This window comes from Rhinolophus hipposideros (assembly GCF_964194185.1).
Source record: "Rhinolophus hipposideros genome assembly, chromosome: 12".
NCBI lineage: Eukaryota > Metazoa > Chordata > Mammalia > Chiroptera > Rhinolophidae > Rhinolophus > Rhinolophus hipposideros.
The window spans coordinates 15,111,357-15,137,351 of NC_138058.1; the positions used below are offsets into that span (position 1 = coordinate 15,111,357).

The 25,995-nt window shown below is 43.3% G+C and overlaps 1 protein-coding gene across 1 annotated transcript in view; it reads right to left on the bottom strand.

Annotated features, from left to right (window-relative positions):
- Window positions 1–102: 102 nt before the first annotated feature.
- Window positions 103–25,995, bottom strand: part of TCF7L1 (transcription factor 7 like 1) — a gene marked incomplete at its 5' end in the record, with an annotated part of 154,882 nt that continues 128,989 nt past the window's right edge. The window contains 9 exons of the mRNA XM_081068137.1: window positions 103–1,482; window positions 2,712–2,787; window positions 3,521–3,628; window positions 3,702–3,861; window positions 4,600–4,743; window positions 5,473–5,556; window positions 5,833–5,935; window positions 6,992–7,124; window positions 20,026–20,109. Of these exons, the coding sequence (XP_080924263.1) occupies window positions 1,049–1,482; window positions 2,712–2,787; window positions 3,521–3,628; window positions 3,702–3,861; window positions 4,600–4,743; window positions 5,473–5,556; window positions 5,833–5,935; window positions 6,992–7,124; window positions 20,026–20,109 (1,326 nt within the window). The 3' untranslated portion in view covers window positions 103–1,048. The remainder of the gene's footprint in view (window positions 1,483–2,711; window positions 2,788–3,520; window positions 3,629–3,701; window positions 3,862–4,599; window positions 4,744–5,472; window positions 5,557–5,832; window positions 5,936–6,991; window positions 7,125–20,025; window positions 20,110–25,995) is intronic.

Consider the following 25,995-nt stretch of genomic DNA (forward strand, 5'->3'; position numbering starts at 1 on the left):
GGTAAGTGCTAATGCTCTTTGCATGTGTGCAAAAATCTATCTAGCACAGGGCTTGGTAGGAAGAAGGGGGCTTGATTCAACAAAAGGATTAAAACACTCAGAAAAGGTCTTGCAACTGCAATTTTATTTTCTTTTGTGAAAATAAAGAGCTTATTGGGAGTTTAAATTGCTTCAAAAAACCCATAAAAACAAAAAGTACACACAGAAGCATGTGAGGTGATGGGGGAGGGAGGAGGGTCTTTAGAACTTTGGCAGACTGTGCTGGCACTGACCCAGCTGGCAGGAGCCTTGGAGCAGGTCCTGTCTGCCCCTCTGGGACTGTGAAGGGGAGGTCTTGACTGGTAATGGTAAGAGGGTGGAACACAGACTTCGTCTCTAAGGAAGTGGCAGGCACCTTGAGTCCTTTTAGATGTGGGGAAGAGTCATTTCAGAGGACCTTTCTCCCCACCAAAAGCTGGAGGCTGGCAGGTTAGGGCCCACTGAGGGAAAGGGGATGCTGGTGGAGATAAACCAGGCAAAGGTGTCTTCTCACATGGCGACAGCCTTACACTGGGCAGAGGACGGAGATGAAGGCGGGAACCCGTGAGTTGAGCAAAGGAGAAAAACTTGGGCGAGATAAAAGGAAATGTCCAGGCACAGGACCTAGATGAAGAAGCAACAGGCTAGGAGTTGCAGCAATGGCCATCATGCAGACTGGGTGGGGGAGATGAGACGAGGGAGGGGGCAGAAAGTAACAGAGGTAGAAAGAAGGGGGTCTTCTGCCCAGGTTCATCCCGCACTGCACAGACAGGAAAAATGACACACTACTTTTCAGTTCTCTTTCTTTTAAGGATTTTTTTTTTGTTGGTTTTGTTTTGTTTTTTTAAAAAAGCCTTAAGATCAGCTACTGGTTACATCTACAACACGTAAAGTGCTGTTGTTACCAGTCACTTTACAGAACAGTCCAGAGTGGTCAAATATTGACCAATAAAGTTTCCTTTTTTTTTTCTCTTCTGAATCATTACTACTCGATGGGTCACGTGACAGCCTGCATAGGTCACAGGGCAGCTTAGTGGGCAGGCTTGGTGACCAAGGACAGAGGCTGGGCCTGGAGTACTGGGAGGGCCTGGTGGGCATGGAGCGTGGCTGGGAAGGAAGGGGGAGAAGTCAGCAGAGCTGTGGGCATGGACCCGAGCGGGAGGGGCCGGGAGAGGAGCGGGGGCTGGCTGCCCATCTGGCCAGAGGACGTGGCTGCAGCCTTCGCTGACAGGAAGGCAGCCGAGTGGAGAGCCAGCTGGGCCCGGCTCTCGGGCTTGGTGGTGAGGGAGAGGGGCTGGGCTTGCTCCGAGTGGGTCGCAGCAGGGGCAGCCGGTGAGGCCAAGGCTGCGGAGGGGGTAGCCGGGGAGTCCAGCATGCTGCCGTGGGAAGAGGCTGGGCTGTCACAGGGCTTCTCAGGGGGCAGGTACTGAACACATGGCTTCTTGCTTTTGGAGACCAGAGCACCTAGGGGAAAGACACAAGCAAGAGTGAGCAGCTAGTAGCTCTGGTGAGGCTGCAGGAGAGTGCTGGCTGGACATCCCTACTCTGGAAACACAAGAATCCTTCCAGGGAGGAAGTGAGGACCTGCAATTACGTCTAAGGCTTTCGAGACTAGGCAGCTGCATTCCAGGATGCCTAGAGCATAGAGAAGGGGCAATGCTAAAACGACAAAGGATTGTTCCGTATCCGACTGGAGAAAGGACAGCTCAGGCTATCGCACCATCATCTTCCTCGCCTAAATCTCATCATTTTGGAGATGGATCTCCACTCAATTTGCTTTAAAATCTTTGGTTTATGGTATCATTAGAAATAGTGTAGCCCTGCCAAGCGGTGTGGTATACAGTGAATTTTGCATTATACATATATTTTATTTATGTGTGCTCATATGTAGATGAATATACAAATTAGAAAGAGAAAAAAAGACAGAGAGAAAGAAAGACAGAAAGAGAAAGAAAGAAAAAGAAAAGAAAAAAGAAGAAGAAAGGGAAAGGAGAGGGGAGGGGGAACAAAAGCACTTTAAATGGTAACAGCGGTTCTACACTTGTCCTGGAGTGAGTATGAGAGGAGTGGCCTAAATGCTTTTCACAGTGTAAATGTCTCTGTGCTAGATGTGATTCTGGTATAAAAAGACAGTATATATTTTTGGCACAAAGTGGTCCCCAAACTCGAGCAAACTTTCTTCTGGTGTTCGACCAACCAAACATTGGAGGCAAACCTGATTCTGTTAAATTCATTGATACGCAGTACGTCAGTCTCTAACGTGCCACCTTCCTCAGGAAATTTCAGAGAATCTTGGAACATTTCATCTACATTCAGTTCCTAACAGGCATTGATTTTGGAACCTAACCCTCAAATAAGATGCAACTCAACTGAACTGAAAAGCTCCTAGGCTTCGAAGTGAGTGAGTGCTGGGATCGAATCCTGCCTCCATCATTTAACGGAATAACTGGGAAAATCCCTTTACATCTCTGAGCCTCCTAATTGATGATCTCTAAAAAAGGATAGTTGTAACAGCCACTTGAGTATACATGAGGCTCTCATGAGGCAGAGGCCCTGAAAATAGCAGCTGTTATAATATAATACAGCACTGTCACTGTATCTGTCGTAGACCCAGGTGTGACGCACAGGTAGGCTGGTGCAGCTGTGATAGCAGGAAGCAGAAGCAAAGAGGTAGAGCCTTCCTTAAGCCTCACCCTCTGCCTCTGGGACTTGCTGCTGGGACTGTGTCTGCGACAGCTGCTTTTCTCTCTTCCTCTTCTTTTTCTTACCCTAAAAAATATGGCCAAAGGAAGAGGTTACAGGGACAGAACAACCGGCTTTTCAGGGGGATGCCCCAGATAAGAAAAGGGAGCCACTCAGATCACATGGTCCCCAGGTGTCTCAGCAGGAGGCAGAGTGGGCCTTCCTGGAGTGCCACCCTCCCTTTCCCATTCGTTTCTTTCCCTCCAACTAGGGTGTACTGGTCTTTTGGGAGGCCTCATCCTTTCACTACACTTCAGGCTTGTTTTTCCTTTTCTATCCCTAGAACAGTGGTTCTTGATTTTATTTTTTTTTGAGGGGTCCTAGGTCCCTCTGAAAATCTAATAAAGCTATGAATCCTCTTACCAGGAAAAAGCAATTAAGAACATACATACAAAAACCTGCCAAATTTCAGGGAGCTCTCAGACAGGCCAGCTGAGGCTCATGCACTGGTCTCTGAGCCCCAGGTTAGGAACCCCTGGCTGGAGACATTCTCCCACCAGCGCTGGCTCCTGGCTCATACTGCACCATGAAATAGGGAGTCAGAGGCCGAGTACAGTCAAACGGGAGGGGCACAAATTTAAGTCTGTTCTCAGGACCCCCAAACCACGTCCTCACTGACCCCCTGAGAACTGAAATACCTTCCGTATTGCTAGAGAAATACAGACTTCTTGCGGGCCTGAAGGGCCCTCCATACACGTCATCCACTTCTTTCTCCCCCTTCCCCGGCACGTGCTGCCCTGCGGTCTGAGTGGGCACTTACGTAGTTGTCCCGGGCTGACCAGGTCGGGTAGAGCTGCGAGTGCAGCTGCCGCTCCTTCCGGGCCAGTTCGTAGTACTTGGCCTGCTCTTCTCGGGACAGGTTGTGCCACTGTGGGAGAGATAGGGAGCGATGAACGCAGGGGCCGCCTACTGTGCAGCCTGGGGGTAAGAGCATGTCTTACCTTCCTTCCCAGGATTTGGTTAATGGCTGCACTTTCCTTCAGGGTGCACTCAGCCACCACCTTGGCCCTCATCTCCTTCATATATAACATGAAGGCATTAAGAGGCTTCTTCACGTGGGGTTTCTTTTCTTCCTCCTTTTTCACTGAGACCGGTGATTTCCTGGGAAGTCACAAGGCTGTAGATTAGCAGGTGTCAGCTGTCATTCAACTCACCAATCCCTGCCTCTGACGGTGACTAAGAGCCCATTGCCTCTGGGAAGGGAGAGGAGTGGCTTGACGCTGATTCAAGTAGCTCTGTACTAATTCAGCTGGCCTGAGGCATCTTCCACTAGGGGTTCCAACCCTCTCAGTGACCTCAGGCCATATTCTACAGAAGGGTAACTTCCTGAGGAAGGAGCAGAAGGTGGTGGTGAGAGCCGGGATGCACTGGTCACAGGTGATAACGAGGAAGGGGGACAGGGCTCTCTGGGTGAAAACTCAGGGTGGTGCTCTCTCAGCCCTAAGGCACTGACCAGCTTTCCTGCCCTTTATGGCACAGTGGACGAAGCGCAGGCCTTGGTGCCAGTCTCAGTTCTGCCACCAGCCAGCCATGCGACCAGGGGGAAACTCTCCTCTCTGGGCCTCACGTTTTCACGTGTATTATGTGGGGAGGGAAGTTAAAGCTTTCTCAGATTCTCTTGCCGCTCCTAAATCCTGACTGTGAAACTATTTTAATGTGAGTAAAGATGTTTCTGAGAGGATGGGAACACAGAGCGTCAGAGGGAACGATTCCTGGGGGGAGAGGATATGGCTGAGGGAGGCTACTGGGCTGCCCACTAAATGCCAACAGGAGAGAAAAACAAATGGCAATTGCTGCCCAGAGACTGGCCACCCCCAATCCAGGCTGCCTGTTACTCACGCATTCACGGCTGGGCTCAGGCTGGGGGGTGCTGGTTCCTGCTTGACGATGGGGGAGACGATGGCGGGGTGGGGAATCCCTGAGGTGGGCAGACCAGGATGGGCCGGAGCCACCATGTGAGGGGAGAACCGACTGGAAACCAGGCTGTGTACCAGGTGGAAACAAAGGACAGTGGAGGGATTTAGGCTGAATGCTTCTCGCCCAGCAGGGGACATGAGGGGCTCGCTGCCGTCAGTGCAGAGGCAGGTAAATACCTCTGCTATGGCAGAGTTTGAGGAACGGATGGCCGTTCCCAAACCCTGCTGGACAGAACCAGATTTGGGAAACACCCAACAAGCCTCCCCTACCCTACAAACGCATGGGCTTCCTCTATCTGGTGCTGGAAGCAGGTAGAATGAAAAACAAAGATGATGTCGAGGGTCAGTGGCCAGGGGACACAATGAGAAAATAAGGGCTTATGTGGATTGCATTTCCTTTGTCACTGGCAGTACCATGGTCAGGTAGCAGAAATCCCTTTATTATTCCCTCCCTGACATAATTTTAGGAAAAATTAATTTTCTCCTAGTCTTTCGCTTTAGTGATTGTACTCAAAATGCTTCAGTGTCACAAAGCCCAGCATGCAGGGGGCGTGGCCAGAGGGCTGAGTGCCAGGGCTTTGAAATTCTTCTCTTAGAGAGACTGGGAAGAGTGATCCTGTGGGCATGAGGGTCCTTCCCCCATGGGACCTGAGCCTTAGCAAAGAGAGGTGGGGAGGAAAGGTGAGCCCAGGCCTCCTCCTTTACTGCCAAGAAAGCTATCCAGTGGTCAGATGACCCCGCAGGGAACCATTCCCTGCACTGCCACTTCCTGCTCACAGCCTGTCCCCAGACTCACCTGGACATCGAGGCGTTCATGGCGAGCGCAGGGTAGGGGTGCCGGAAACCACCGGGAGGAAGGGAGTACATGGGCTGTCCTTGCCTGCAGGGGCCAGAAGGAAATCTGGTCAGCATATTGGCTAAAGTGGGAACATTCAGGACAGGAGAGGAGAGGAATTAGGAAGACAGGATGAGAAATCAAGGGCAGGAAGGAGGAAGTAAGGATTGGGAAGAAGTTGCGGGGAGGAGGGGGAACCCGGAGGTGTGAGTCCTGGGATTTGGTGAGAGGGCTTCCCTTGGGCTGGGGCGGCTGGAGTTCAGAAGGCAGAACTCAGCATAAGGAAGGAAAGAGGGTAAGTAAGGCTGCAAGTTTCCTTACTGTGGGACGAGCCAGCCGAGGGGATGGGGGATTTGTCCGACAGCTCCGGGCGACAGTGGGTAATATGGAGACAGCTCAGATGGGTGAGGGGGCCGGGGTATTCCTGGTTCCAAAGAGAGATGTGTCAGACTGTTCCCTGGCCCTACTGTAACACCTTAAAATACCATCATTCAAGAGGTTCCTCGTCCTGTGTCTACCGGTGTTCTGGAGCCTGGAAGGCCCTTTCATTATCCTTGACTTCTGTCACCTTCCCAGCTCCGTTGGCCAGGTGGTCAAGGACATATTCAGGGAAGGCAAGACTAATGCAGCTTCTCTCTGGGTACCTCTCTGGCTACATGGATCCCATTTGTCGGCAGGAGTAATTTCCAGCTCCTTATACAGGAGTTAATATAACCTCTAGAGAGACAGGAAATCCTGGATGGACAGACCCAAGATATCCCCAGTCATCAGCTAACTGCTTCTCTAGAAAACCCACCTCATCCATGGAGAAACAGACTTTGGATTTGCAGCCCACATTTGTCTTCCTTATCATCTGTAATTTGTATTAGTAGTGATTTCTCTAAAGAGGGGCTCCCCAAATGCTTTGAGCCATGGCAACTCTGTGGGCATTTTATGAAGACTGTGGCTCCCTGGGACAGACAGGTATGTTGAACAAGTTTAAAAAAAACCAAAAACCAAGCCAACTCAGCCTTGCTGCTTAGAGCCTGACTAGACTTGATTATTCTATTTGAAAGTGTTCAGTGTAGGGTAAGGTCTCCGTTTAGGGAGGCACAGCCTGCAGTGGGCTAGAGAGATTTCAAAGCCAATGAAAAAACGGATTTTTTCCCCTTCTTTTCCTTCCACTCCCAAAGTGGTAAGAGCCTCTAAAGAAAAAGGAACAGAGAAACACCAAGTGCTCACTGTGGAGCCAGATCCTGTGCACCATCTCATTTAATTTCCTTCCATCCCCACAATACCCCTGTGGTGTAGACGGTACAGATAAAGCACCGATGCAGAAACTGAAAAGGCTCAAGTTAGTAGGCAAGACCACAGATGACTGCGAGTCGGAGACATGATTCGAACCCACGTCAAATGGGTGCTCCCTGAGAAGGAAAGCCTGCCCTGTCCTTGCCTCCCCAGAGCTCTGCACGTGCCCCAGCCCACGCAGCAGCAGACTCACCTGTCTTTGGATCAATGTCTGGGGAGAGATGTGTGGGAGGGGAGCCAGGGGAGAAGTGGTCGTTGCTGTAGGTGATGAGGGGCGTCAACGGGTGCATGTGATGCGGGTGCTGAACAACAGGAACTTTATTAGACTGAAAGACAGAGAGGAAAAGACTAGGGAGAGTTGCCAAGGAGACGGAGGGTAAAATCAGCTGTTATTCACTGAGTCTTCTATGTGCCAGGTATTTTCCATGCAACATTCCATTCAGTCCTCAGACAGCCCTTGAGAGAATGTAGAAGTCTACACAGCAGAGAAGAATCAGCAGAAGTAGAGGAGGGACTAGACTCACTCCAACATACCTTCTGCAAAGCAACCCACTATTCCTCATTCACTTCATCTATGTGCTCAATTATAAGCTGTGCTCTGTGTAATCTGAGTGACTTCAGAAAGGTTCAGCACACACGTTCCAAACAAACTTCACAGAAATAGCAGCACACAAGTGCAAGTCTGAGACTGGGAACAGAGCAATGGGGGAAGTGTTATCGTGAGATCTCACATAACCATTTCAGCAGTGTTAAAATGAGAAAAACCTGTGCGTCCTAGAATTGGTAAACGGAATTGTTTTAATGTAATCTAACTTAATAGGATCTTTCTCATAAAAATAGCTATAATTTATTGACCACCTACCCTACAAGTGCAGAGTTAGGCATAGTGTTTCGTCCTTATTATAACCTAGCAAAGAAGCTATCAATGATTATTGTCATCTAAGGGGTGAGGAAAATGAGCTCAGAAAGATTAAGTGACTTAGCCCGGGACACAGAGCAGGTAAGTGGCAGAACTGTTTTCATGTTACCCTTTATGGCTCTAACAAACCAGTGTTTTCTCTTCTATCTGCCTCCCCAAAAAAGTGATCAAAACATTTCAGTCAGAGAAAAAGGATAGCCATAATCTTTTTTCTTTTATAATAAGGTAAATGAGTTACAAGTAGAAAACAGACTTAACAAAGGATTTGTAAAAAGGATGATGATTTGGAGGCAGCCCAAGAGCTGGAATTCCAAACTGCTGTCTCACAGTTTGAACTTTTCATTTCATAGATTCCCGGAGCCCTTTAACCTTTCATTTGGTGCCCATAATGCAAACTCCAATCTGTACATGTCCTAGGTATCTGTGTGCCGACAGTATTCATGTCCCATTTTCAGTAAGCTAAGCAGAGGCAGAGGCTGGAGCAAGGCCCCGAACCCAGGGCTTCTGCTCCCAGACACATAGATGTGAGGCAGAGAATTCAGACCGTTCCCAATACTACCACTAGGTGGCGCTGGCACCCGTCTCGGCCCTGCAGGAACCTCGCCTCTGCGTTCCTATCACCTTCCCCAGAGGGTTCATTTGATATTGCATAAAAAATTCTAAAGTTATTTTCTTCTTACTGTTTTCATCTGTTCCCTTAGTTTTGAAGATGTCTCCATGTACATGACCATACTGCACAAATAAAATATAAAAATTATTCTAAGGTCAGATTTCTAGGAACCTGGTTCATCTAAATGATGCATTGGGGTTTCCTGGAAACAGCTTTGTCTAAATGGTTATCTTTAGTATTATAAAAGCAATAGTTATTATTAAAGTGATAGTAAATGATGAAAGAATTACCCAGAATGATTAAAATAAAAAAGAAAACAAAAATCTTCATGATGTAAAAAAAGGATTAAACAGAAGCACACTGAAACGTAAACAGTAGGTATGTTTGAGTGATGGAACTACCGGTGATTTTGTTTTTGTCTCCTTTTCTGTATTTTCCAACCTTAATTATTACCTACTTAAAATATATACTTATGACGAACACAAATTTTCTGAAATAGAAACTATGTTATAAAGCATTTAGAAAACAATCACACCGGCCTAACCCAGTTACTATTACCATTTTGGTGTATCTCCATTCATTGACTTCTTATGCCTGTTTTTTATTTACAGTTATTTACATCATTCATAGCCATCTTTTTTATTAAAATATTTTTTTCAGCTTTACTGAAGTACAATTGACAAATAAAATTGTAATATTTTAGGTTGGTGCAAAAGTAATTCCGGCTTAAAGTGTTCAAAACAATTGCAAAAACTGCAGTTACTTTTGCATCAACCCAATATTTACAGTGTACAATGTGATGATGATACATAGCCATTTGAAAATACTTAATAGTATTATGAAATCTTGACTGGCCATGTGGTGTGGAGGCCTCACCAGGAGGGGGCAATGGCACTGAGTAAGTGGCAGAGTTAAGTACAAAGCAGGAAAACGTGTCCTATTTGAAAACGCAGGTACCCTCACTTATATGCGGTGAGTTACTGGTTCCCAGTAGGTGGCATCACTGTCCAGAAAACGGACTGACAGGAGGTGGGTTCACAGAGGGAAAGGTAAACTTCCTTGGTCAGTGTGGGAAGGTGCGGCCTGGACTGCTTAGTGAGAATGGCTCTTTGGGATTCATTCAGGGAAGGCTCTCCTCAGAGGCTACCACCCCAATAAAAGTTCCCACTCTTTCCCAGCTGCCCTCAGGGTCAGGACGTCCACAGCATAATCTACGGCCCTTGGTAGGAACGCTGGGAAGCACGCTACCCCTCTCAGGAGATAACAACCCCAGTACGAACATGCACAAGTGAAGGCACAGGTGTCCACTCGGCAAGGCAGCAGAGTCCAGATACATCCAAGGAAGAGCATCTCAGAGCCATCTTGGGCCTAAATCCTTCTGTCCAGTCAAGTACATCCAACTCTTTCCTAGTTCAAGTGCTTCTCGTCTACTTCAGCCTGTTTCTAGAGTTCATTCAAGCCAAAGTTCTTGAAATTCCCACCCCCACGGAAGCAATGTATCCTCTCTCCCACTGTTTATGACTTACTTTCAAGCTCAAAGTAAAGCCAACACCACACAGCTCCGCCAGACTGAGCAGCCACCTTTCCACAATCACGCTCCACCAGGCCCTGCCGCTCTTCTCCAGCGGCTTCTCTCAGCAACTTGTTTGAGGCCCTCACAAAGGCTTCCTGGCTCCTATTTTGCTCACGATTCTCTTTTCTTCCTGATCCTGATTTCAGAGATCAGAAGGATAACGGTTTGTAGCTCAGGCAAAGATGAGCCTCAACTCTGTGGGCATGAGTCACAAAGCTGTCATAGACCGGCCAACAGACTGCCCAGGAAAGACACTAGGAGTTTCACTGGATCGCTAACTATACCTGATTTTATATATTTAAGAAATCTCTCCTATCCACATTCAATTGTCTATTTACTGATGAAGGTAACCTTTTTATTTTTGCCTACCAGAACTATTTCAAGAGACTATGCTTAAATGCAGGGCTTGGGGGAGAAAGGAAACTGGAATTGTTCCTGAAGCATCAGCCCACTACAGCACTGTTAATACCCATAGGACAAGGGTGGGGTCTGAAGTCATCAGAAACTAGAATGGGACCTGTTCCCCGTAAGGCAGGGATGTTTGCTGAGAATTCTCAACTGCAAAAGAACGAGCATTTCCAAGGACTTTTGGACTCCAGCTGCAACTCTGATTCAAATATCTGGGACAGATGATCAGCTAGGCCAGGATTCTCTAGATGGTTTTGATCATGCAACTTAATCAATAAAAAATGTCAGTTTTGCCGTTTTCTTTTCGGTTTGTGCCGTTATTCGTAGTATTTTCAATCTAAGGTTTGTTGCAGGAAATCTTTTGCAATTACTAGAACACTTCCTTTTGGGTTAATTTAGATAAAACTAAGTAATCTGTAAATCCATGTTGCTGGACTCAGTGACTTGAGCTATGCGGCAGTGTGCTGCAAGCCAACACGTGAGGTCCCTGTAACGGATCCCCTCAGAGTCCATACAGTAAAGATTAATTTCCTAATGGTTTTAGAGTAAAATATATAAATGACAGTGTTCCCCTGCGCCCCCCCCCCACCTCAATAGAGCATTCCATATCCGCACTCCCTTTTGGAGATGATCAGATTCACTGCTCAAGCTTCTTGGGACGGAGAACAACGTTTTTTGCATGTATCCCACTCGAGGCCTTAGAACATTCTTTAAATTGCTTACATGTCTCCTTCCAATCCCTATCCATTGGCACATCCCTTCAGTAACTATTCCCTCTACTTAATGAGAACTCATCAAGTATTGGAAGATAGTTACCATCTTCCCTTTCCGCATACGCCAGTTTCTGGACCCCTCACTCTTTTCTGGCCACGTATCTCTAATTATCCCCCATGTTTCTCTTAGAATTAATAGGCTATTCCAGAGGGAGCTTGCTGTCTGCTGGTGCCGAGTATAAGGTCAAAGGATTTACATATAATTGAAGCAAGAACAAACAGGAACTTAACTGAAGTTGGGGAAAAATAAAAAATCCACCCAATTCTCCCTCTGTATGTACACCACCCTCTAACAAAGATTCAAAGGCAAAGTGTAAGCTCTTTACTGATGTTGTCATCCTCCTATTAAGGAGAAGAAATTTGAACCTTTGTCTCCTATACAGAATTTTCCTCTACTGAGAGAAGTGGAAACCCACTTTTAATTATTGGGTAAATGTGGAGATTGGTACACCATAGGTACCAAATTGAGCAGCCAACAGGCTGGAGGCTGACAGAACAGACATAGAAAAAAACCTGTGTCTCTGGTAACGTCGCTCAACTGCTGAACTGGCCCTGCAGAATATACATATTATTTGCATATTTAAAAGTTGCCAAGAGAGCAGATCTTAAGAAGTTTTCATCACAAGAAAATTCTGTAACTATGTGACAAGAAAAAATTATGAGACGTCCTAAGTTAAATTACAGCGGGCCTGAGGGGGGAACGAAGAGACAGGGAAAGTTAATCGGTTAACAACTGCAGGCCAAAACCAACAAAAGACCGCTCACATTCCTGAATGTATGTTGAAACTCTGAATTAACTTACAGGTGGCTTTTTCTTTCTTTTTTTTTTTTTTAATTAATTTTATTGGGGTGACAATTGTTAGTAAATTTACATAGATTTCAGGTGTACAATTCTGTATTACATCGTCTATAAATCCCATTGTGTGTTCACCACCCAGAGTCAGTTCTCCTTCCATCACCATATATTTGATCCCCTTTACCCTCATCACCCACCCCCCACCAATGGAATACTATTCGGCTTTTTCTTGATTATCAAGAGAGAAGAGCCAAAGTAGCCGACCACCAGGTGCCTCTGCTGCTTGCTTACACAGGAAGCTTCTGGGCTGCTGCCCACAGCCAATCCAACAGAGCAAACACTTCTTCCTTACGGACCTGCACCTACCCCACAACTAGCCCTGCTTCAGCTTCTCCCACCTGCCTTACCTGCAGCCAATGACAATTCTTTCAAAACAACTTTGATCTTTCTTCCCGAAACTTAATGTATAAAAGAGTCTGTCAGCTCCAGGAGAGCAGACATGTCTTCTCCATCTAGGCCAGTTGCTGGTGGTTCAGACTGTGTGCCGCAAGACCTGGTCCCTTTTCTGGCTGGCATGTGACTCAAGAAACCCTTTCTTTCAGAAAAGCTTTCAGCTATTAACTAGACTTATTGTGATCATTTTGCAGTATATACAAGTATCAAATCATAATGCTGTATACCTGAAACTAATATAACGTATGTCAATCATACCTCAATAAAAACTTTTATTAAAGATAAAGAAAATACAGATAACAACAATAAGAACAAGTGTTTATATTATATCTACTATGTGCCAGGCAGTGTTCTAGGTCTTGTGAATGCACTAGAGAATCTGGTCTATTTAGACGAAAGTACCTGTCCTCATGATATTGATATTCTAATTGGAGAGACAGAAATGAACAAAACAAATAATATGTTAAGTTGTGATAAATGCTAAGGAGAAAAACTCAGTCAGGGAAGGCAGGTAAGAAATGAAAGGGGATATAACTGTGGAAAGTGATTTGTTATTCTGCAAAATATTATTAGTATTTATAAAAAAATAAAGATCACTGAAAAATTACCCAATTAAACATTAAGAAAAAAAGAAGAAATGAAGGAGTAGGTTATAAGTTACACAGGTTGACCAGGGAAGCCTCAGTGAGAAATGACTTTTGAATAAAGACCTGAAGAATGTGGGGAGTTAGATGTTTAGTTATGTGGGGGTAAGAGCATTTTGGCAGAAGGAATACAAGTGCAGTGGCTGGGAGGTGGGTATATGCTTGGGACATCTGAGGAAGCACAGGAGGCCAGTGGACTGGAGCAGAGAGAAGAAAATAAGGAGAGGGTCTGTGTTAGTGTATGAACAAATACACTGCGCTCCTAATATATGACAAGCAGTGTGTCAAAGGCCATGAAAGATGTAAATAAATCAAGAGTCTCTTCATTAGGGCAACAGTGGAGATAAAATGCTCAGGGAATCGGAGTATGTTCCAGGTCCTTCTTCTAAGCAGCGGTACATTTTTGAGGTCTTTGCAAATTGGATTGGGCAGAGAATTTTTGGGATAAATTTTTCCTTATCAAAGCTCTCGTTTTTCCACCGTTTGCTGACATTAAATGTGGCAAAAGAGAACCCTGAGGTTTCCTTTATTTTTCTTCCTTTGGCACTGGCCTTCCCTCCATACACCCCCCACCCCACATAGATGCTTGTAGGGAAAAAAAATTGAAGCCCTTGCAATTCAAATTGTTGAACTGAGCCTGTCACACCTAGACTGTGTCTAGGTGAATTCCAATTTTCATTTCCTTTGTACAATTCAGGTGAGCTCTTCCAATCTATAAATTTGAGTTTGGTCTTTTAAAGCCCAGTTTAACTTTCATCTCTTATTGCCTTCTCTCATTTTCATTTGTTTTGGGGCTCTTCTTCAGGAACACTATTTGTACGTTGGTTTTTTGTCTCTCTCCTCTATCATCTTTTTCATCAGTGTTACCAAGGCACAGATTTGACTTGCCACCAGGCCCATTCGCTCTAGACCAAGATTAATGAGCGGGAGATATGAGTAAGAATTCCCCCAAATTAAACCTCAATAGCAAAAACTAATTAAAAAAATGATGTAGGTGGATAATCATCACAGCCTTCCAAAATCAGGGGGTGAAAGTTTGATGAGAAACAGGACTTTTACACAGCCTCAAAGCCTCCCCTAAAGAGCACTTATGAATTGCAAAGGGGAGAAGTAACTTCACAGGGGAAAAACATGGCAGACACCACCTGACCCAAACAACCAAGGCTAACATCAGTGCTATTGGGACAAATGGACACTGCAGCCCATCCTCAGTGTGATGCACTGAGGACCACACAACATCAGAGCAGTGGTGTTCTTGCCAAGCACACAACCTGGATCTAAGCACGAGGAAACATCAGGCAAACCCAAACTGATGGGCAGTCTACAAAACAGCTGGTCTGTACTTCTCAAAAAATGTCAAGTCAGGAAAGACAAACGCTAAGGAACTCTGCTAAAGGGGACTAAAGAGACGCAGCAACTAAATGCAATGTGTGACCCTGGATTGAACTCTGGACCAGGAAAAACGCAAGGCTATAACGAACAATCGTTGGTACATTTACCAAAATTTATTGTGAGTTAGATAATAATATAAAATGTTAACTTCTTGATTTTGATAACTGTACTGTGGTCACTAAAATAATGTCTTTGTTCTTAGGAAACACCTAAAGTATTTAGGGGTAAAGGGGCATAATGTTTCCAACTTACTCTCAAATGGTTTAAAAAAACTCAAGAGAGCTAGAGTGAGAGTGAGAGAAAGGCAAGGCATGGGACAAAATTTCTGAATCTGGATAAAGTGTATCTAGAAGTTCCTTGTATTATTCTTACAAGTTTAAAATTATGTCCAAATAAAAAGTTAATACGGTATAAGAACTGAAATCATTATTGGCAGTAGAACAGAACAGTTTAACAGGCTATGTGATGAATTTTGGAGTCTTTTGGGTCTACACAGGTATACTGATGAGAAGAGGGAGAAATGACCATTCTAAAAGGGAAGCGCCAGTTGATGACATGCTAAACAGTCAGGCTTCTTGGGTCAAAGGTGGAGCAGCAAGACAACCATTTTATAGGAGGGCTTCTGGGCAATCGCTCTTCAGACACGAAGCTCCATGAGTCGCTTTGGAGTGGCCCTTAACGCTGAAACAATGTGCTTATTATTAAAGGACGCATTTGATCATCATCTAGAAAACAAGTTATACAGGTGCATGTGCACATGCACACAGAAACAAGATGAAAAAGCTATAAAACAAAATGTGTGTGAGTTGTGGGGTTATAGGTCTTTTTCTGTGCACTTAGGCATTTTCTCAAGTGTTCTACACAGCACATAAATTACTTTTACGATTTCAAAAAGACTTAATTAAAAAAAAATCCTGGGTTGGCTGGTTAGCTCAGTTGGTCAGAGCACGAGCTCTGAACAACAGGGTTGCCGGTTCGATTCCCACATGGGCCAGTGAGCTGCGCCCTCCACAGCTAGATTGAAGAACAACTTGACTTGGAGCTGATGGGTCCTAGAAAAAACACACTGTTACCCAATAAAATTAAATAATAACAATAATGATAATAAATCCGGAATCTGAAGAGGGATTAACCCAAGAGTAGAGAGGGGTTTTAGAAGGGTACATGAGTCTTTCCCCAGACCGCTTATTCTTCCACTCATTTAACAAATGCTCCTTGAGGATCTCTACTCTGAGCCAGGCATTATGGCACTAGCATTCCAGGGAGAGAGTAGAGGGAAAGACAGGGGCCGGGTACATGGGGCCACGCTGAGGACTAACATATAAAATACCACTACTACTCAGCTTTTAGAGCTTGTTTTGAAAGCATAAAATCCAAGTAGTAATGACACTGAACTCCATCCCCGCCATGGCCAAGTTACGGCTTGTTTATACACATCTCTGTAAGAGGCAGCTTGGACCCACCTCACTGAATCTCGGCAAGTATGTAGGCAGTTTCCTTTATTTGCCCTTCTCCCAGGGCAAACCTCATCTTAGAATATTTTCCTCATGATTCTAAAAGAAATTTCATCATCAAGTATTTTCATTTTTCTAATACAAAAGCCAGTGCCCAAATCTCCATGATGACTTCAGTAACCTTCAAGTTCTGCTTCTCCTTTACTAGAGTAACCAGTACCCAGTAAACTGGGATCATCTTTAGAACTCCTCCCTGTTACCTCCCATTTACAATTAGGGCAATGAATCCCAACTCTGGTTGTCCCTGAGAATCTCCTGGGGAGCTTAAAAAACTAAGATACCAGCCTTACCCCAGACCAATTAAATCATATCCTTGGGAGACTAGATGCCAAATTCTATAGGCTCCTTATCTCTATTACCTTTACAATCTGTCCATTTGATCTGGCACGTAATGCAGGACCTCATCTCCTCTTAGTTTGCTAATGAAATGGTATTTTAATTGTCTTTCCCTCTCTTAACAGCAGTGGCAGGGGTGCTGGTGATAGGAGTGAGTGAACAGTTACTGAGGGCTTACTTCCTGCTAGGTGCCACTGTAAACCCATTACAATTCACTGGTTCATTTTCATACAACTCTGTGAAGTCAAGTCCTCTTTGAATTCCCATTTTATAGATGAGGAAACCAAGGCAAAGACAGATGAGGCAATTTGCCTGAAGCTGCACAAATAGAAAGAGGCGGAGTTGAGATTCAAACCCACAGCCTCCAACACATATACCACCCCCTCGGGTACCTCAGGTTTTGCTCCTACCACATATGTATCTCAGAAGTTGGGAGGAGATGCTCAGACTCAAAAGTGAAAATAGTATTCTTCTCCCAACTTGAATAATTGCGAGTTAGTGGTAAGGTTCTGTCACATAAATTGTTCCTCAAGCTTTTGAGGCCTATTTCTGCTTTTCCACATTAAAGGACAGAGTATGAAAATATACAGTTTACTAGAAAATTATCCATTTTGCTGTCTACAATGGAATTTATCAACTAGTTTATGCTTCTCCACTCAGACAAAATAAGGAGCCTCTACTCCCACAAAATGCTGAATTAGTATCTGCAAAGCACACATTTGCAACGGTTGGGTGTTTGTTTGGCAGGTCGAGCTATGGGTATAGAACCTTATTGAGAGTTTACGGATTTCATATATTTTTGTGTCACACTCAGATAATAAGTGAGGATGAGTAGCTGATTTATCGAGGAAAAGAATCTAGAAAGAAAATGGAAGCTTAGAGAAGGCCAAGAACTGATGCTATATATTAATATAATTTCCCGGAGCCAATGAAAAAGGGATTATAGGAAGCAAAGGGTTGTAAATACTGTCAGGTGTCACCTGTGCTAAGAAAAAGTAGGGGAAATTATGGGACTTAGGTATTAGATGACAAATGGAGAGCTGAAACAGGCTGCAATGGATTGGCAGAATAAATGATGTGGGGATGGAGGTGGAAGGTCTGGCTTTTGTGTGAAAAGCTGGGCAGTAAACATTTGGAAGGAAATGGGATAATGCACACACAGAGAGAAGGGCCGGACATAGGTTTATTTTATTTTGCAGAAATGAGTTGCTCTGTGCAACAGGAAAGATGGGAAACTCAAAGAGTACATGTGTTAGTATTTTTTTAAAATAATTTTTTTTCTTTCTCAATTACGGTTGACACATGTTGTATTAGTTTCAGGTGTACAACACAGTGATTAGACATTTACATAACTTACGAAGTGATACCTCCTATAAGTCCAGTACCCATCTGACACCATACAGTTACTACAATATTATCAACTACATTCCCTATGCTGTACTTTACATCTTGTGACTGTTTTTATAACTGGCAATTTGCACATCTCAATCTCTTTTTCACCCACCCTTCAACCCCACTCCCCAAATGTTCTCTTTATCTATGAGCTTGTATCTGTTTTGTTTGTTCATTTATTTTATTTTATTTTTTTCAGATTCCACATATAAGTGAAATCAGGTGGTATTTGCCTTTCTCAGTATGACTTATTTCACTCAGCATAATACCCTCTAGGTCCATCCATGTTGTTGCAAATGGAAACATTTCATTGTTGCTTATGCCTGAGTAATATTCCATTGTGTATATGTACCACTTCTTTATCCATTCATCTACCAATGGATACTTAGGTTGTTTCCATATCTTGGCTATTATAAATAATGCTGCAACAAAACATAGGGGTACATGTCTTTTTGAATTAATGTTTTGGATTCCTTTGGATAAGTACCCAGAAGTAGATTGCCGAGTCCTTTTTGTCACTTGTTATAGCCTGTGTTTTACTCATAAAGTCTATTTTGTCTGCTATAAGTATTGCTGCCCCAGCTTTTTTTTTTTTTTTTTTTTGGTTTCCATTTTCATGAAATGTCTTGTTCCATTCCTTTACTTTCAGTCTGTGTGTGTCTTTCGATCTGAAGTGAGTCTCTTGTAGGTAGCATATGTAAGGGTCTTGTTTTCTTATCCATTCAGCTATTCTGTGCCTTTTGATTGGAGAATTTAATTCATTTACATTTAAAATAATTATTGACAGGAATGTAGTTACTATCATTTTATTATTCATATTTTTTTAATTTTCTTCTTCTTCTTCTTAAAGAAGTCCCTTTAACATTTCTTATAATACATGTGCTAATTTTAAGGGGAACCCATTTCCTCTAAAAGTAGATGGAGATTTTAGACAATGTGCAGAGAAACTGGATGAGGAGGGAAGAGAGGAGAGAGGGCCCTGTCATCTGGGGCTTGCTGGAGTGGGCTGGGGGATGCCAAGAATGTGTGGGGGCAGCAAAGATTTGAAACAGTTATAGAGAGCTGCACCGGGAGGAGCAAAGCAAGGTCTGTGGCAGGGCGGATGTGGGATGGGATGCCAGGTCCTCCCGGTGACAGACTAACGCCACTAGAGGGCACCCGTACCTTGCATTCCACCATCTGCAATGGGAATATGGCCTATTCCTGGGGTGTTTGTTCAACAGGCTGCTCATGTCTTAGTGGCCGGGCAGGAACCTCTCAGGAGCAGCCTGCACTGGATGGCTGGTGCCGCCCTCACTGCTCCCTACTCAGTCACTGGTCTCTCCCAGAAGCTGTAAAACAGCAGTTCTCACCCGTCTCCCCAGTAGATAGCTGTGACAGTCATCTGAGAACTACCCATGACATAGCTTTGTAAATTATCTTTCTATGTGTATCTTCTTTGTCCTCAACTAGACTCTAAGCTTACAATGAAAAGTACTACCGGGATAGCTTAAAATGTCCCGAACGCAAGGAAATAGTATGTCTGGGATTTGCTTTAAAACAACCTAGTGTGATGGGAGGGGGAATGTGGGTGAAGGGAAAAGGTGAAATTTTCTATAATAAAATTGTAAAAACATCATGCGTTTCCAAGTCTGCTTGTCTCTAAATGGATACTAGGTCATGCCAGTGGGGCTGCTTCTAGCTGCACCTTCTATGATTGTGAGACACACTGTAACACGTTAACTTGTGACGTGTTAGTCTTTAGGGCAAGAGTTGCCCTAAGCTCTTAAGAAACGGCCAGGTAAGGGGAATGCCGGTTTCCAGGATCATCTCTTATTTGCTTTCAAATTCAGTCTGTTGCAAGTCGTTAAGGTGGTGAGGAGATCTGCTCGGGCCCCATTTCTCCTGCCTCCCAGGACCATGCAGACCTCCCTTTGCAGCCTGTGTTGCCAAAGGGCTTGGCAGGAGAGCCTTGGCTGACCCATGGGGTTTTTGTTTGCACATGTCTCAATTCATTCTTTCCTAAAACATCCTGTACAGAAGAGCCTCTTCAACTGTTGCCTTGCAGCTCCGAGGAGAAGTAGAGGCTGAACGAGCTCGGACAGAGAGAGAAGACACTGCGGCCCCACAGAGGGGCTCTGGCAGCAGAGGGGAAGAACCGGGGTTACCAAATAGAGTTACCAAACAGGGTTGGGCGGTGCTTCCAATCACACAACTTCCCAGGTGGTGGTGGTGGTGGTGGTGTGTGTGTGTGGGGGGGGGGGAAGGCGTGGGGAAGCGCACAATCTAATCCCTACACTGCTGACTGTTCAGCGTGGTCACACACTGGCGGCAACACCAGCAGAGCCCAGCACCTACGGGAAGGTAGAGGGGACACAGAGACATGGACACAGTCAGTCAGAGTGGCCCTTCAATATTTTAAGTAGAAACAGACTTACCAAGTGTGCTGGGGACGGAGACCTGGTGTCCTTGACTGTGCTGCCGGAGGGGACATCGAGGAGAGGCCATTTCATCTGCAGGTACTGCACAGGGGACAGAAAACACAGAGCAGCTGGTGAGAGGAGGCTTGGAGCACCCAGGAGAGCGGAGGAGCTCTGCAGCCAGGTGACCGGAGAGTCAGGGACGTGACTCATATTCATGGCACACCTGCTTCCTGGACAGTGTCCACATGGTCATCCCAGGGGAGAGCACACATGTATAATCACCACTGCCACCACCCGTCCTCTCCATCATTTGGGGGGGTTACACACAACCCCATAAGAACCTGTCGGTGAGGATCAAGTACTCCCCGCTGTAGTCACGGGACAAGTAGGGTTCATCGAGGGAGCAAAGGCTCCCAGATGGTGATAGTGCCCCGTTCATTTCCACCTCTTACAGCATCACACACACAATGCTCCCTAAGAAATAGCCTCTCCAGAAGGATCTGGTGACTGAATGAATAAAAACCATCTGCTGGACACTCACAGGGTCATGGGTAATACTGTTCATACTCAAGGGCGCTGAACTTTACTTCATTATAGTGTTTCTCAACCTTGAAAAGATAATCCAGTACAACCTGCCTTTCCCCAGGTATAATTGCAGAAAATCCAAGCCAAATAGCAAATCCTACACACACGCAAACGCACACACACACACACTTCAACCAAAACGCTTCTCCTTAACCGCAGGATAGCACAATTTTTGGCAAAAGCCTGGAGGGCAGCAAGTGGAGAGGCAGGGAGGGCATGGGCGAGCCTACTGGGCTCTGCAGTTGCACGTTCATGGGTTTAGGTTCCCACTCTGCCAGCGTAGGTTGTGTGACCCAGGACATGCGTCTTAATTCTGAGTCTCAGTTTCCTCATCTGTAAGGCGAGGCTATTATCATGAACTTTACGGGTTGTTAGAAGGATTAGGGACAACGTCAAATATTGAACATGATGCTTTGCACAAGAGAGACACTTGTCTGATAAATGGCAGCTATTAATTTTCATAAGCAAACATCAGTCTTTGCCAGGAGCAAAAACACACGTGTTCTCTTAGTGCCAACACTGATATAGTGCTTCTGGGCAGTAGACCAGCTACGCAGACTCTGCAGAATTCTTGAGGCTACTTTGAAAATGAAATCTCTACTAGGAAATGGTGGCTCCAGGAAGAGTTTCATATGGAGACAAAAATCTTTGAGTTATCCCTTGTTTTGGTCATACAATTGCAGTGGAAAAAGTCATCATGTGAGCTGGAGCTATGTGCACATACCAGGAAAGTGGGACGGGCGGCGCCTCAGAAAGCCCCCGTTTTTATTTTGAATTAATTTACTTTTTATTATTAGTCAGGTGTACAAAACAGCGCAATTAGACATTTACACACCTCACAAAGTGACAACCCCAAGTCTACTACCCATCTGACATGTACATGGCTATCACCATACCATTGACTCTATTCCCTATGCTGTACTTTACATCCTGTGACTATACGAGTATATAATTATAGTTGACATTCAATATTATTTTGTAGTAGTTTCATGTGTACAGCACACTGGGTAGGTATTTATATACTTAAGTGATCTCCTAATAGGGGATCACTTCATAAAGTCTAGTACCCATCTGACACCATGCACAGTTTTTACGTTATTGACTCTTTTCCCCAGACTGTATTTCACACCTCCATCACAATTTTGTGACTACCAATTTGTATTTCCTAATCCCTTCCCCTTTTTCACCCATCCCACCAACCCTTCTCCCATCTAGCAACCATCAGTTTGTTCTCTGTATCTAAGCCTGTTTCTGTTTTATTTATTCTGTGCTTTAGATTCCACATATAAATGACATCATATGGTATTTGTCTTTCTCACTGTCTTATTTCACTTAGCATAATATCCTCTAGATTCATTCATGTTGTTGCAAATGGTAAGATTTCATTCTTTTTTATGGCAGAGTAATCTAATACTCCATTGTATAAATGTACCACTATTTCTTTATCCAATTGTGTGTTGATGAGCATTTCGTTTGTTTCCATACCTTGGCTATTGTGACTAGCGCTGCAGTAAACGTGGGACTGCATATATATTTTTTGAATTAATGGTTTGGATTTCTTAGGATAAATACCCAGAAGTGGAATTATTTGGTCATAAGGTAGTTCTATTTTTAATTTTTTGAGAAAACTCTATCCTGTTTTCCATAATGGCTGCACCAATTTGCAACCCCACCAACAGTGCACAAGGGTTCCCTTTTCTCCACATCCTCGACAGCCCTTGTTTTTTCATTAACTGATGATAGCCATTCTGACAGGAGTGAGGTGGTATCTCATTGTGTTTTTCATTTGCATTTCTCTAATAATGAGTGACGTTGAGCATCTTTTGAGCATGTCTATTGGCCATCTGTATGTCCTCTTTGGAGAAATGTCTGTTCAGGTCTTCTGCCCATTTTTTAATTGGATTGTTTGTTCTTTTGGTGTTGAGTTTTTAAATAAATTTTAGATATTATCCTCTTATCAGGTGCATCATTGACAAATATCTTCTCCCATTCAGTAGGATGTCTTTTCGTTTTGTTGATGGTTACATTTGCTGTGACAAAACGTTTTAGTTTGATGTAGTCCCATGTCTATTTTTTCTTTTGTTTCCCTTGCCCGAGGAGATATATCAGTAAAAATATTACTAAGGGTAATAATATCTGCCAATTTACTTCCTATGCTTTCTTCTAGGAGTTTTGTGGTTTCTATTCTTACGTTTAAGTCTTTAATACATTTTGAGTTTCTTCTTGTATATGGCGCAAGAAGGTCCTGTTTCGTTTTTTTGCATGTATATGTCCAGTTTTCCCAGCACCATTTATTGAACAGACTTGCTTTACTCCAGTGTAAATTCCTGTTTCCTTTGATATAGATTAAATGACCATATAGGCATGGAATTATTTCTGGGCTCTCTATTCTGTTCCATTGATCTATGTGTCTGTTTTTATGCCAGTACCATGCTGTTTTGATTACTACAGCCTTGTAGTATAATTTGATGTCAGGTAATAATGATACCTCCAACTTTGCTATTTCTCAGGACTGCCATGTCTCTTTGAAGTCTTTTATGGTTCCATATAAATTTTAGGATTATTTGTTCTAGTTCTGTGAAACATGCCATTTGTATTTTGATAGGGATTACATTGAATTTATAAATTTTTTTGGGTAGTATGGACATTTATCTATATTAATTCTTCCTATCCATGAGCATTGTATGGGTTTCCATTTATTTGTATCTTCTTTAATTTCTCTCTTCAGCATCTTATAATCTGGAGTACAGATCTTTTACTTCCTTGGTTAAATTTATTCCTAAGTATTTTATTTTTTTGGATGCAACTGTGAATGGGATTCTTAATTTCTCTTTCTGATAGTTTGTTATTGGAGTATAAAATGCAATCGATTTCTGAACACTAATTTTGTATGCTGTTACTTTACTAAATTCATTTATCAATTCTAATAGTTTTTGGTGGAACCTTTGGGGTTCTCTCTATACAGTATCATGTCATCTGCAAACAATGACAGTTTTACTCCTTCCTTTCCCACTTGGAGGCCTTTTATTACTTTTTCTTGGCTGAGTGCTGTAGAATTTCCAGTACTGGAATAAAAGTACTGAATGTTGAAAAAAAGTGGTGAAAGTGGGCATCCTTGTCTTGTTCCTGATCTTAGGAGGAATGCTTTAAGCTTTTCCCCACTGACTATGATATTAACTGTGGGTTTGTCACACGCAGTCTGACAGTTAAGTATGCGAACTCATCCTAGAAAAAGTGCTACATACCTCATTGCTGAATATCACTACAGTCACCCTCCAAGTACTCCCCTTGGGAAGCTATGCACCGATGCCAGTGCCTAGTCCATCCTTCAAAGCAATGTTGGAACTTGTTTTCTGGAATGGCTATCAGAGCTGTCATTGTATTTACCCTTGATGTCCTGAATGTCATCAAAATGTCTTCCTTTCAATATTTCCTTTATCTTCGGGTAAAGAAAGAAGTCATTAGGGGTCAGATCAGGTGAGTAGGGAGAGTGTCCCAATGCAGTTATTTGTTCACTGGCTAAAAACTCCCTCACAGACAGTGCCGTGTGAGCTGGTGCATTGTCGTGATGCAAGAGCCATGAATTGTTGGTGAAAAGTTCAGGTCATCTAGCTTTTTCATGCAGCCTTTTCAGCACTTCCAAATAGTAAACTTGGTTAATTGTTTGTCCAGTTGGTACAAACTCATAATGAATAATCCTTCTGATATCAAAAAAGGTTAGTAACACCGTTGCAACAAGTTTGCAAACTTAATTGTAAGACCTCATATATGGCTTTTACTATGTTGAGATATGTTCCCTCTATTCCCACTTTGCTGAGATATTTTTTGTAATCATAAATGTATTTTGCTTTTTTCTGCATCTACTGATATGACCAGGTGATTTTTCTTTTTCATTTCATTTATGTGGTATATCACACATTAATTTATTTGCAGACATTGCAAATAAATCTCAGTAATAAATCTCATTTCATCATGTTGTATGATCTTTTAAATGTATTGTTGAATTCAGTTTGCTAATATTTTGTTGAGGATTTTTGCACCTATTTTCATTACGGATATCAGCCTCTAGTTTTCTTTTGTTTGTAACGTATTTGTCTGGTTTTGGAATCAGGGTAATGGTGGCCTCATAAAATGAGCTTGGGGGCCTCCCCTCCTTTTGGATTTTTTGGAATAGTTTGAGGAAAGGAAGTGTTAATTCTTTTTTGAGTGTTTGGTAAAATTCACCTGTGAAGCCATCTGGTCCAGGACTTTTGTTTGCCGGAAGCTTGTTGACTGCTGATATAATTTCATTGATAGTAACAGGACTGTTCAGATTTTCTGTTTCTACTTGAGTCAGCCTTGGTAGATTGCATGCTTCTAGGAATTTATCCATTTCTTCTGGATTTTCCAATCTGTTGGCGTATCGTTAGTTGCTTGTAGTATTTTCTTAAAATTTTTTGTATCACTGTGTTGTTTTTCGTTTTTTATTTTATTCATTTGGGACCTGTTTCTTCCTTAATGAGTCTGGCTAAAGACTCATTCATGAGTCGTTTTTTATTTTATTCATTTGGGACCTGTTTCTTCCTTAATGAGTCTGTCAATTTTATCTTTTCAAAACAAGCTCTTGGTTTCATTGATCTTTTGTATTGTAGTTTTAGCCTCTATTTCATTTATTTCCTCTCTGATCTTTATTGGTTCCTCCCTTGTACTCAATTTGGGCTTTGTTGGCTGTTCTTTTTCCAGTTCCCTTAGGTGTAAAGTTAGACTGTTTATTTGAGATTTTTCTTATTTCTTTAGGTAGGTTTGCATTGCTATGAATTTCTCTCTTAGGACTGCTTTTGCTGTGTCCCATAGATTTTGGGGTTGTTGTGTTTTCATTTTTGTTTGTCTCAAGGTATCTTTTGATTTCTTCCTTGATCTCCTCATTGACCCATTCATTATTTAGTAGCATGCTATATAGCTTCCATGTGTTTATGTGTTTTTCAGTTTTTTTCTTTTAATTGATTTCTAGTTTCATACCACTGCGGTAATTGATGTTTGATATGATTTCAATGTTCTTAAGTTTACTAAGACTTGTTTTGTGACCTAACACGTGGTCTAGCTTGGAAAATGTTCCATGTGCACTTGAAAAGAATGTATATTCAACTGCTTTGGGGTGAAATACTCAAAAAATATCAATTAAATCCATGTGGTCCAGTGTGTCATTTAAGACTGCTGTTTCTGTGTTGATTTTCTTTCTGGAAGAGCTGTCCATTGGTGTCAGTGGGGTGTTAAAGTTCCCTACTATGATTGTGTTACTGTTGATCTCTGCCTTCATGTCAGTCAATATTTGATTTACATATTTAGATGGTCCTATGTTGGGTGCATAAATGTTTATTAGTGTTGTATCACCCTGTTGGATCGATCCCTTTATTATTATGT